Here is a 13,765-nt window from a genome sequence, read left to right on the forward strand (position 1 = left end):
TCTGAATTGAAGGCTTCTGAAGAATGGGGCCAATTGCCATGAGCAATAATTTGCCTGTACCTAGAAAAGAACAGTAAACCCCTTGACCCTAATAACAGAAACCAATGGGCAGTTGCCTCACAATGACGTGTATTACACCGGTCCTTGAAAATTTGGAAAACTTTTAGCATGTGTAGATAAATCTGACCATCGCAACATATAAAGAGAACCCAATGAAACAAATGACACAAACAGTTTTGTAGTTTTCCATTCATTTATTGAAGAATTTGTCATTAAACATCCTTCTGGGCAAGCCACTGCTCTCCAAGGAGAACACTGCTGCCTGTTTAAGTTTCTTAAAGACCACCTGGGTGAGCCAGAAGACTGAAAGAATGTTATGTGGACTGATATGGAAAAAATCACTTTATGGCCTAAATGAGAAATGTTGTGTTTGGCAAGAACCAAGCACTGCATTTCAGCATAAGAATCTCATTCCAGCTTTGAAATATGGTGGTGGTAGTATCACTGTTTGGGGCTGTTTTGCTGTCATTGGACCAGGACACCTCGGCATCACTTGATGACATTATAAATCTTGGATCATATCAGGAAATTCTACAGAAGAATGTCAGGGCATCCCTACATGACCTGAAGCTCAGCAGAAGGTAAGTCTTGCAGAACGACTGCAGCATTAAATATGTCGGTCAGTCCACCAAAGAAGAGCTGAATAAATTTAACATTTTGAAAATGAGTCAAAATCCAGACTTGGCTTTGGAGCTCATGCAATAAATCTCACCAACAGCACTGAGTTGAAGAAGTTGATAAGGAGGTCTAAGCAGGTCCAAGTTAATGTGTGGGAAGGTCATTGCTGATCACACCAGTTACTGAATGGAGAGCTTCACATACTTTTAAGACACTTAATATGAATTTGTTCAAGAATGAAAAACTATTCAACTGTTTTTCTTTGGTTCTCTGGATCTATTGATATGATTTAGATCAAGTCTTTGAATTTAGGTGGCAATTTAGAGAATTCTAAAGAGTGCACACACTTTCTAGCATGGCTGTATGTTAATATGTGTGTATATGATATTATGACAACAATTAGTATAGTCTCACAGAAAAGTAAAGAAAAGATTTATGACTCATAGTAGAAGCTTATAATATGAATAATGAGAAGGTGTTTCAGCAACTGCCACCTACCTTCCAATATAAGTTCCAAGTAAACAGGTTTTCAGTTATTGTCATAAATTCAAAGAAACATGTCAAAGTTGTCCACAGTAATCAGCTGTAAGCTACAGATGCAAAAATGGAGATGGAGGTTGAGAAATGGCAGAGTATTCCTTTAAATTGTGTTTACAACGGGGTATGCATGCACAAAGAGCACTCCGCATCGGTAGAAATATCGATACATATGCCCGCAAAAAGGAGCCCGAGTCATAAACATGATGCTGGAAGGATCTGACCATTTCCAGTAAGCAACATTTCATTTAATCTCTCCATCTCTCGCCCTCCCGCCCTCTCTCTTCCGTTAATGAGAAGAGGATGTGGCTTTTCTGAGCTATTAATGAAAAAACATCAGCACCAGAGAGCTTCACTTGCTGAGTCAAATTTCCTCTCAGAACATCAGCGCCTACACGCACATGCACGGAAGCATACGCATCCTAAACACCTCACAGAAAATCGAAGTATTTGGTGGCACGGCACCGACTTTGGGAAAGCCTGCCCTAGAGGGCACGTTGTAGCGGAGGCTGTAGGGCACTGCATCTCATTTTCTTCGCTGGGGCTTTTTTCTCTTTACAAGGCCACTGCATCAAGTCTTCTCACTGGAGAGGGCATCTAAGAGGCACTCCATGCTTTTGTTTTCATCAGAAAGGCATGTTGGGACACCCTTTACAGCAATGCATCACATTTTATCCACTGGAGGGGAACTTCTTCCTTAGAGGAGCACTAACTGGGCACTTCATCAGCGTATATCATTAAAACAACTGGGCAGCCAACAGGGCCTTTCCTTTCATTACTCTACAGGGCACTTTAATGACGCTTAGGCTAAGTTCCCATTACCAGGTTACAGTGGCACAAATCTGATTTTTTTGCCCTAATGTGACTCAGATCTGACGTTTTCAGGGCCGTGTGACACGCAAAACCTGAGCCACTTTCATATTTGGTCCTAGATCAGATACGTTTCCAACTCACGGCCAATTCTGCTCGTTAGTTTAATTATGCTAATGATGCCCATGATTCGTTCATGTGACGTCACTGAGTTGGATGTGTGCATGCAGGTCATTTCAGGACGCCGGTTCGTCCACATTAATGACAGATTCGACTCACTTACCTAAACGAGTGTGAACCATCCTGAAATTACTGTTGATTTGCTGAATTTAATGCATCTGAAAAAATGACCCTAAAACATAAAATAAGGCCTCTGCAAAAATACAAGCATAATGTGTATTTATATATTATATTTTTCCAATCTGTGAAGCAAATTAATAGGAATTGTGCACTGAAATGGCCATTTTAGAGGTTGCTTTCTTTAGAGGGTGTGTTAACTTATTTTTTCTAAAAATATCAACAAGACATGTAATTTGATCAGTTGCGTTCAAACTTTTGCATTTGACTATATTATATGCTTTTTTTATATTAGCTGATTTAATTGAGATATTTATGGGAAAAAATCTTATTAGGTAATAAACCTAATGAGAAATTAAAAAATTATATTGTACAAATGTGCCATAGCTTATTCAATCAAAAAACATGTAATCTGACCAAACTTTTGCAGAGAGTTTTATAAGTATGTATGGACACACACACAGTCGCAAAGAGCAAAGTGAAGTGAAGCATCTAACCTGTGAGTGACTGTTGACAACCACTTCCTCTGCGAAGTGCACCTTAACCGGGTTGGATTTCAGCTTGGCTCTTTTCTCTGGGGTTATGAAGGATGACTTTGGCCCCTACATTACAAACAAAAACACATAGACCTTCATGGAACACCTTCAGCCAAAATGCTGTTAATAATGAATATTAGTATGCGCTAAACAGTAAGGCACAATATATCACTTGTCCCCTTTATGCAGGTAAATGTGTGGAAAATAACCATGGTAACTGGGTTAGGGGGATATTTTTTTTATTTTGCTTTATTGTTTCATCCTGTAATTATCCAATGGTCCCTTACAGTGAGGCAGATGTAAAAGAAAACCCAGTCATAAAGTGTGCACTGTGCCTACTTCTCTAAAGCCATGTTACCTGAAGCCACTTGAAACGACCCGTTTTGCCTGATGAACGAGAGCTGAGACATGTTTTACTCATGTATTTTATCATTTTTACCATCACTGGGGCTCTTACCATGGTAACTCAATTATCTGTCACTGGCCTACGTAATAGTGATACTGGTCTATGCTGTACTGATATCAGAAAATGTTGCATAATGCAACAGTATACATGCAGTGTTTTTACTGTCTGACTCAAAATGAGTGTTTCTGTGGGTTCCCTGAAGTAATGCAAATAATGTATTTTGTTTTTTGCAATTGCAAAATGTACTGAATCGTACTACTAGATGAATGTCCATGTCGTGCAACCCTACTCTTTAAAACAAAAAAGTGCCACAAAACATCTTTGACTGATTCCTTGTGACTGTGAAGAATCTTTGATTGCAAAACAGCACAGGAGGTGTAGCCAACATGCCTTTGTAGAAGAAGGAACACAATACTAGCCACCACATGTGGGTTTTAAATACAACTACAATCTACTGAAAACGTTGCCCTCATCAAAACCTTAAGTATCGTCTATTTTCACTCTGCCTCTCTTGCATATCATCAAGTATCCTGTACTCAGAAAAAGTACCCCCTCAGCAAGAGGGACGTATGCTGGTGTGGAATGATTGGATTGAAGCCCTAGGCTTCCTATCTAACTCATCTCCATTAAGTTCTTCTGCACATCCACTTTCACATCCAGAAAGCTCTTAAGTGTGTAACTTTGTGTAAACACACTCACCACTGTTATTCTGAGGACTGTCATGGTTATTGCGTCCTGACACTCCCTGGACATGTAAGAGAGAGCGAGCAAGAGAAAGTGATATAAACAGAAATTGCCTGTATACAATCAATGGGAAATGTTAAGTCAGAAAAAGTATGTGAAATGCTAAGAAAAACAGAAAGCAGTGATTTGTAAATTGTGTATTACCAAACAATATAAAACATAGTATTTAATCTTATGAATGTCATTGTTTTTTGTAAAAATATTTCCAAATCTAATGCTTGCAACACGTTCCAAAAAAGTTGTGACAGAAGCATGTACACCACTGGGTTACTTCACCCTTCCTTTTAACAGCACATAATAATCCTTTTAGGACTGAAGACACAAACTCATCTAGTTCTGAAAGTGGAATATTTCTTTCATTATACAACTTTTTAACTATGCTACCACAGTGGGCAGCCAGTCCACCGCCCACATAGCCATGCTGGTGTGACACATGCAGAATGTGGCTTGGCGTTATAATATTGAAATACTGAATGCGGAAAAAGACGTTGTCTAGAAGGCTGCATATGTTGCTCCAAAATGTGAATACATCTTCCTGCTTTAATGGCGCCTTCACATATGTGAAAGTTACCAATGCCATGGGCACTTATACACCCCATAGACCCGGGCTCATTCAATGGCAGACGCTGGATTTTCAACTTTATGCTGCTGACAATCTAGATAGTCTTCTTCTTCTTTGGCTCAGTGAACACAACATCCATTATTTCCTTGAATAATCTGAACAGTTCACATGTCAGACCAAAATACGTGTTTCCACTGTGCATCTGTCCATTTCAGATGAGCTCAAGCCCAGAGAAGATGGCGCCGTTTCTGAACCTTGCTGACATATGACTTCCACCGTGCACAGAACAGTCCTAACTTGACGTACTGTGTAAACTGGGGTTCAATCCCCTGCTTGGACAAGCACCCTACACTATACCAATAAGAGTCCTTGAAAATTCGCCTTCCTGTCTAAATTGATTAAATTGAAAGTCGCTCTGGATAAGAGCGTCAGCCAAATGCCATAAATGTAAATAAATGCAGAAGAACTAGACCTCTGTATTTAACCCATCTGTGGGGTGAAACACCTACATGTATGCATACTAGTGAACATATACACTAGGGGGCAGTGAGCACACTTGCCCGAAGTGGTGGGCTGCCCTATCCATGGTGCGTACGGAGCAGTTGCTCAAGGGCAGTTTAGTCATGTCCGGTTGGCTCAGGGGACCGAACCAGCAACCTTCTGGTCACAAGGCTGGTTCCCAAACCTACATAAAGGACAAGACCTTTCCTGGATGCTCCTTTTATGCCCAAGCATGACTGCATCACCTGTTTAAAATGTTTTAAGCATTTTACAGTGTTCCTAGTCTTAATTGCCCTGTTCCAACTTTTTTTGAACATGCAGGCATTCATTTCAGGATGAGCGTATGTTTACAAAAAAACATGTTTTCATTTGCATCACAGTGGTTTTGGAGTTCAAATGTTTGCAATACATTCAGATCAAATCTCAAGGCAGAGAACTTATAGAGATTCATAAACAGATCATTATTGTATGTAATTTAATTTCTTGTTGCTTCAAAATGATACCATTACATTCATTCGGTGCAAATGGATTATAAAATGCAGAATTTTGGAATTAAACTTTTGTTTATAATATTGACATCTACACTGTTTTATTTAGTTATTATTATTGTACATATATAACAGAAATGAACGATATGACAAGTGATTCCAAACAACAGTTTGAACAAAAGCTCACATCCATACATGACCACACATACCTGATGATGTCAGCAGCCTGTTCAGTGGACAGGTCTTCGACAGCAATGTTGTTGATTTTAACAAGCTGGTCACCAGGTAAAAGTTTGCCATCTGCAGGACCCCCTACAGCACACACATAAACAGTTATATCATTACAGGCTCATTCTTTTAGTGCCTAATATGCGATCAGTCTAGGCGTCTTCCCCATGTCTGATTTACTCAATTACAGCGATTACATCATCCCTCATGGGAACGGAATGAATTTGGCTCTATGGCTGCCCAGCATGGTTGCCTTGGTGATGTGGGTAGGTGCTGGGGAACAGATGGACTTGGGCTGACACACGCCATGACTTCCTCTTGTCTTACTTACTCTACAGCCAACTAAACCACACACAGCTACCATTTGTTACTGTTTCCATAAATAAATGCTGCTATTATTTGGTGTACATTTTTAGCATTTCATTTGTTTTCACATATCATAATTCTTGTCTAATGTTCACCCATTCCAGGAATACTTTTATCCCCCAAATCCCAGTATTCCTTAGACCTTTTTTAGGCCTCTATGCTTATTTTCAGTTATTGAAACAAACTTGATAGCACTAGATTTCAAGTGTAATGCATTTATTTCCTTAAAATTGAGAGCAGGTACTACAGTGAGGGAAACAAGTATTCAGACACTTCCAGTGCAGACTTTATACTGTAAATGTGAACAAAAAAGTATGTATTTATAAGTATAAACAAAGATTTTTAAACTAAAATGTCTAGTATTCTGACATTATATTAAAAATATATTGACCATTCTACCAAATTAGTTCAAACTGTGGTCCCACAGTAAAAAGAACTATAACAAAAAACAATTAAGTATTCAGACCTTAGATATTTACAAGGATTGTGTTCTGATGCACCTAAACCCAAGACTTTTATTGAAATAGTAATAACTAAATAAATACAAAATCATCATTTATTGAGTACTTTTTGTGAGGAGAGGTCAGTCTGAAACCCTAAGCCCTAAATTTACACTTCTGAAAATAATATTTACAAATTTTTGTATTTTTGTCAATGTTATTTTCTTAAGTCCTTTTAAAGTGACTTTATTCTAAAATACAACCCCATTTCCACAAGTTGGTGTGCTGTGCAAAATGTAAGTAAGAACAAAATGTAATGATGTGCAAATCATTTAAACCCTATGTTGCATTGAAAGTAGTGCAAAGACAACATATTTTTATGAATTTTATTGTTTTTATTTGCCCATTTCGAAATTGATGCCAACAACGTGTTCCAAAAAGGTCGGGATGGGGGCAACAAAAGACTGATAAAGTTGTGTAATGCTAAAAAACATCTGGTGGTTAATTAGAAATATGTCAGTAAAATGATAAAAAAAGCATCTCAGAGAGTCTGAGCCTTTCAGAAGTTAAGATACTAAATCAATTAGTGCAACAATTCAAGAACAACATTACTCAACATAAAATAGCAAAGAACTTTTGCTTTTTATCATCTATGGTACATAACACCATTAAAAGTTTCAGAGAATCTGGAGATTCACAAAGAAGAAACCACATATAACCAGGATCCAGAAACGCTACCACCTTTTCTGGGCCAGAGCTTATTTAAAAAGGACAGAGGGGAAGTGGAAAAGTGTCCTGTGGTCCAACAAATCAACCTCAATGTAAAAGTTGAGCAGCTGACATCCTATATCAACAAATCATGAAAATATTTCACTTTCAAAACATTTAGCATCCCAACCTTTTTGGAAATGGGCTTGTAAAAAAAACTTTATTAAAATATTATCCCATGTTTTAATGTCAGTACCAAATTAAACACATTAGTGTTTAGAGTTTTAGACCCATAGGTGAATCTTAGTTTTAGCCACACCCCTGCATTTTAAAGCAGTCCCTCATGGCCACATGATGAGCAGTTAGATCTCATTGTTTTGAAGTAAATGTGAACACCCACAGTGAAGTATCAAGGTGGGAGCATCATGATGTGGGCTGCTTCACTATAAACAGCACGTGAGCATTACACATCATCAAAGCATGACACATGAGTGGAGTGCTGTACCGGGACATTTTAGAGATGAAGATGGATGTTTCTACAAGATAGTGACTCCAAACATTCAGTTTTCTAAAAAGAAGGTGAAAGTGCCCGAATGGTCCAACCAATCCCCTAACTTGAATCTCAAAAAGATCTATAGAGGAATTTGAAATTGCGAGTCCATCAAAGGGACCCTCATAACTTTGGTGAACTGAAGATTGTTTGACCAGAGGAGTGGGCCAAAATGAAACTACAATGCTGCAAGCTAATTCTTAACATAGGCATCTGGATAGTGTCTGAATAATAATATCAGTTTCAATATTTAAAAATTATATTTAATAAGAAAAACAGACGTGCCTGCATTGCTGTCCGAGCCTAACTCTGAAACTACTTTAATTACCTGCATATTTTTGCATATATGGTCAGAAAAAATACATGAACAGAGCACAAAAATGATTTTCATTGTAAAATGATAAAATACATTCCCAGAAAAGGTAACAATTATATTGTTTCCTAAAAGTAATAAATAATATTATATTACCCTAATACAAAACAGAAGACGTTATGAGGAAAACAGACCCAGCTGAATGAAAACATGTGTACTGTGGCTGTATTATTGATTGTCGTTGCTGTTAGGGTCAGGTTCCTTGCTGACCGGCTTAATCACCACTTTGCTTCACAAATTCAGCAAGGCTTTTCCCATTAACTCCATACAGCCTAATAGCCATCTAATAGCCAAAGACTCATACAAGCTCATATATCAATGAATGTCAGCAGCAATGACATCATAATAGTGATTCTGATGATGTCATAATGGGGATTCTGATGACTTTATAATGGGGATTCTGATGACTGTGTGTGTGTGTGTGTGTGTGTGTGTGTGTGTGTTTGTACCTGCAGTGACCTCCTGCACTTGGGGTGGAGTGTGTGTGGACACCGTGAAGCCGTGGGAGTCGAGGGTGGAGTCAAATGGAATTTGAGTGGTCACTCTGATTGGACAACTTCTTTGTTCCTGAGGACTGGAGTCAGGTGCACGTCCATCTTCAAACTGTCGCTCTCTGGAGAGCAGAAGGAGGGAGAAAGAGTGAGGGGTGGGGTGGAATGGACATATGAATTATTTTTGCTATTTGAATATGGATTCAAATATCCCAGATGTGTTTATAAGCCCCTTCCTGCATGTCCAAGTCAAGTTTCAAGTCTCTGGGGTGAAAGTTGACCTCCACAAAACATTCAGTCTGGAAAAACAGAACTGAAGTGCAATCTGCAGCAAACAGAATGCTTAAAAACTCATTCAAGCTGTTCCAAAAAACTGGGACAGTAGGAAAAACGCAGAAAATCACAACAGAATGCTCATGGCCTTCGATCCCTCATATGGCACTGCATTAAATACCAGCATGCTTCTGTGGTGGATATCACACACAGGCTTGGGAATACTTTGGTTAATAAACACCCTCCGTTGTTGCATCCACAAATGCAGATTAAGACTGTACTTTGCACAGAGGAAGTAATTTGTCAACAGGGTCCGGAAACGCTGCCAACTTCTCTGGGCTGAAGCTCATCTGAAATGCATGGTTGCACAGTGAGAACGTATCGTTGTCTGACGAGGAATCAAAGAAGCTGCTAGTGTTCTCAGAATGATTGACTGACCACTCCACAGTCCAGGCCTCAACATCACTGAATGTTTCTAGGATTACTTAAATCGTGAGAAGCAGAAAATGCAAGCAACTTCTAAGATTGAACTTTGGAGGTGTGGAAAAATGGAAGCTGCAGCAAAGGCAAAGAGTGGACACACTAAATACCGAAAAATATTTAGTTGATTTTGTGTTTAAATTTTCTGTTAAATATATGCTTTTTACCTCATGCTGAAAGGTGAATAATGGCCACGTCATACCCAGATTTTCTTAAGATGCCTTGACGGTATTTATAAGATGTTTTGAGACATTTTCTTATGTCAAGACATCCCAAGACATGGTAACGGCTGGGTATGTTTGACTGTAAATGTAATTCAGTTTGGTCTCCTTACGATTCAGTTAATGATCCTGATTTTTTAACAAGGAAATATCATGTTTAATGTTTCTAGATATCACCCAGGCCTAGTCTGCAATGATCCTGCCAATGTACACAAACGTACCTGCTGGTGGAGTCTCTGGAGCGACGTAGCCAGCGTCCCACCACCTGCTCCACTCTGCTGGTCCTACGTGACGGAGAGCGGCTGCGGTCCCGCTCCTCCATTTAGCTACATAAACACACAGAGAGGTCAAAGGTTAAGTAGAGTATTATGGACCATTGTCTAATTTAACATACTATAGAGTGAGCAGCATTACTGCGTTAATAAGACGTCAACTCTGCAACTGAATTAGCTGGAAGCATCAGGTTCAGTCCAGTGCTCTTGTTTATGGATGTAGTTTGTTGTATACTTAACAGTCCCATCTGGATCTTGTGGCTTTAGTGATTGTTGAGGACTAAGACGCTTGATTTTGCTGTGGGTTTTCTCAAAATTTGCCACTTTGTTTTTTGGGGGGAACAGGTGGAGTCACAATATAACTGCAGAAAATTGTCCTGATATGTTCCTTTAACTTGTTTTGAATGTAGCTTAATTATTATTCCTGGCAAAACATGTCATGTGCATCACTAAGAATCAAAAAACACACAAACGCAAAGTGAAACGGGGGGGTAACGTAAAAAAAAAAAAAAAAAAGAGGCAAAAAAATAATTGCACATTATTAGAACATTGCTAAAAAAAACTTTAAATAAAGTAAAGTTACTGTATTCAAATTACATAACAAGTGATGCATACTTTTTTTCTCTTTTTCTCTTTCCATCATTTCCACATGAATAAAATACTACATTAACCAAATTATTGCCAAAAGTAAACTGAAAGGCAAAACTGTGCTGATGTAACAAATGAAACGTTGACGTATTTTAGCCATTCTTGAGAAAATGATCTGTTTGAATTGAGTAAATTGAATTAAATCACCTTTCTTAGTGTATAATATTAAGAAAAAACATTTCATGTAGACAGGCCTTCTTTCAGCTGCCCTCTCTACAGGTCAAACATGAGAATCTCAGAAAGACAGAACTGTATAAGGTAACCTACAACATATGCATGCATTCAACTGTAAAACAGCGATTAGTTAGCATGACAAACAATTATAATTGAATAATTTTGGATACTCCAGCAGCGCCGCTGTGTCTGATCCACTCGTACCAGTGCGAACGCACACTAGCACACATTTGAGGCAGTTAAGAAAGCCTGGCTGGACCATTTATGGGCCCAAAAAACAGCATATGTTCTGAAAAAAGAGGAAGTATCAAGAAGCCAACATGTTTTGGCTGAGCTAATACATTTGAGATAAAGGGATTAAAATGTACAAATGTGATTTTTCACCAAACTATTCCTTTAAGCTTTTGGATATTTGGGCGTTTCCTCAGGTCTCATAAAGGGCATTGATGTCTTGATGAAAAATGGCTCTATAAGCAAGTGGTTTTGTGCGATGCTGCACTGAAATGGGTCCCACCGAGTCCAATGAGTGGCCATCCATGTAATTAGTGTTTCCCGCAGGATGTGTGGCTATAATATACAATACAATACACAATGCTGCGGTACAGCAAATTGCTTCCTGATGGGGATAACGCACACTGGGCCTATCACACACATCCCAGTAGGGCAAGACAGAGACAGCGTGGTGCCCCAAGGCAGAGGGAAAGCGAGAGAGAGAGATAAAGAGAGAGAGGGGGGGAGCAGAGGGAGAAATCCCTACAGATCATGACTCACGGCCTTATTGCGTTCTCAGGTTTCACTAAATCTGGCCTGCAACATCCATCCCATCTGTCTCCCTGCCGCCAGCATCATTACCATTATCAGTCACACATTTATCACCGTCACAGAAGGCATTTACAGTTTCAGTGGTCAATATCAAGTCTTTGTTAGTACTTTCATAACTGATGTTGGTGATATTAGCAGCATATTATTATCAGTATCTGTAGAAGCATTGTTAACATCAACAGGACTATTATCATCAATTGTCTTACTATCAAAACCCAGAAATGAACCAACATGTGGAAAAAAACAGATGACATATTTAATAAAAAATACTCAACAACTTCATGTAGTATTATTTTAGTCAGTATTTAATGTGTTGAGTTTATACATTGTTCCACACCTCTAATGTTCAGTCTTAGAAGTTGGTTGCACTTTGCACAATCCAAGTAATCCCAAAACACATTAAGTCATACTGAAGTCTGGACTCTGGGGTGGTCAGTGCATTGTTCTGAAAACACCAGCAGCTTCTTTGTTCTTTTCTCAGTAAGAGCATCTTGACAGCTACACATCCTCTCAGACTCATAGTACCAAGTTGTCTTCTCACAGTGGAAGGAAGGACAAAAACACCTGTGGATGTTTTCAGATCTGAATCTAGAGCATGATGTTTTGTGGGATGGGGGGGTCTACCAGGTCTTCCAGGTGGTTGTTAGGATGATTTTAACTCTAGTTCTGTAAACTCCTGTTTTTTCCCTTATTTTCCCTTGATTTTACTCTTCCTTATGTAAGAGGATTATCTTGTGTTATGTTTAATCTCCTGAGAAACATCTCCTGAAAAATGATTATCTTGTACTTTATGGCTGTTTTGACTAGAAATGAAAAGAAATGAAAGGTTTCTCACACACAGTACTGTAAATCAGTAAACTATTTCACTATTTCCTTTCATTTCAAATGTAACTGATCGGCCAAGACATTTTACAGCTAAAAGACTAACAAGTAATAGAGGGCTATGTCTGCTATTTGGCACTGTGCAAACTGCATACCTGAATTACTGCACACCACAGTTGTAATCTATAAAAATGGAAGAAGTAGTAACATCTTGAGGTCTGAATTTTGTCCATAGTGTTGTTCATGTTTATTGAGAGCTTCATGGAATGGGTTTCCAAAGCCAAGCAGCTGCATCCAAGCCTTACATCACCAAGCGTTGAACGCAGTGCTGATAAAGGTGCCACCACTGGACTCTAGAGCAGTGGAGACGTGTCCTCTGGAGTGACGAATCACGCTTCTCCATCTGGCAATCTGATGGATGAGTCTGGGTTCGGCAGTTCCCAGGAGACGGTACTTGTCTGACTGCATTGTGCCGAGTGTAAAGTTTGGTGGAGGGGGGATCATGGTGTGGGGGTGTTTTTCAGGAGTTGGGCTCGGCCCCTTAGTTCCAGTGAAAGGAACTCTTAAAGCTTCAGCACCAAGAGATTTTGGACAATTTCACGCTCCCAACTTTGTGGGAACAGTTTGGGGACGGCCCCTTCCTGTTCCAACATGACTGCGCACCAGTGCACAAAGCAGGTCCATAAAGACACGGATGAGCCAGTTTGGTGTGGAAGAACTTGACTGGCCTGCACAGAGTCCTGACCTCAACCCCATAGAACACCTTTGGGATGAATTAGAGCGGAGACTGTGAGCCAGGCCTTCTGGAAGAACGGTCAGAAATTCCCATAAACACACTCCTAAACCTTTTTGGTATCCCAAAAGAGTTGAAGCTGTTATAGCTGCAAAGGGTGGGCCGACATCATATTAAACTTATATTAAAATTATACTTCTGACAATATAATGTATGTCAGTAATGAAATTCTAATAGCACATGCAAATGAGCGTATACAATTATTCAGTGTCTTTGTGCTCACTATCCTCACTATCCTCATAAACATTCACCTCTATTCTGGATTAAGAGTCTGTTCTATTGTCTTTACTGTAATCTTTCCACAATGAAACGCATCAGCTGACTGAGCGCTGCTCTGCTGCATGACTGTGTTCGGAGCTCAAACCACGTGAACAGGCTTGTTGTTCGTAGCTCTTCCAGGTAACAAAGAGGTGATCAGAAATCCTCAAATCCCTTCCTCTGATCATCTCCTTAAAGCAGAGCTATACAAGGCCATCTCTTCTCTGTCCTCTCTTTCACTCCCTCTCTTTCTGTCTCACAGCCAGCGCCGCAACTACGCTCTTAAA

The 13,765-nt window shown here is 39.3% G+C and overlaps 1 protein-coding gene across 2 annotated transcripts in view; it reads right to left on the reverse strand.

Moving 5' to 3' along the window:
* LOC108411726 (FERM and PDZ domain-containing protein 1) overlaps nucleotides 1–13,765 on the reverse strand; it is a 51,926-nt gene that overhangs the window by 14,898 nt on the left and 23,263 nt on the right. For both annotated transcript variants that reach the window (XM_017683440.2, XM_037533006.1), the window contains exons 3-7: nucleotides 9,911–10,015; nucleotides 8,674–8,837; nucleotides 5,769–5,871; nucleotides 3,964–4,009; nucleotides 2,820–2,924 (exon numbers count right to left, since the gene is read on the reverse strand). In XM_017683440.2, coding sequence (XP_017538929.2) covers nucleotides 2,820–2,924; nucleotides 3,964–4,009; nucleotides 5,769–5,871; nucleotides 8,674–8,837; nucleotides 9,911–10,011 — 519 coding nt within the window. In that variant the 5' untranslated portion in view covers nucleotides 10,012–10,015. The remainder of the gene's footprint in view (nucleotides 1–2,819; nucleotides 2,925–3,963; nucleotides 4,010–5,768; nucleotides 5,872–8,673; nucleotides 8,838–9,910; nucleotides 10,016–13,765) is intronic.

The sequence above is a fragment of the Pygocentrus nattereri genome, chromosome 22, assembly GCF_015220715.1.
Source record: "Pygocentrus nattereri isolate fPygNat1 chromosome 22, fPygNat1.pri, whole genome shotgun sequence".
NCBI lineage: Eukaryota > Metazoa > Chordata > Actinopteri > Characiformes > Serrasalmidae > Pygocentrus > Pygocentrus nattereri.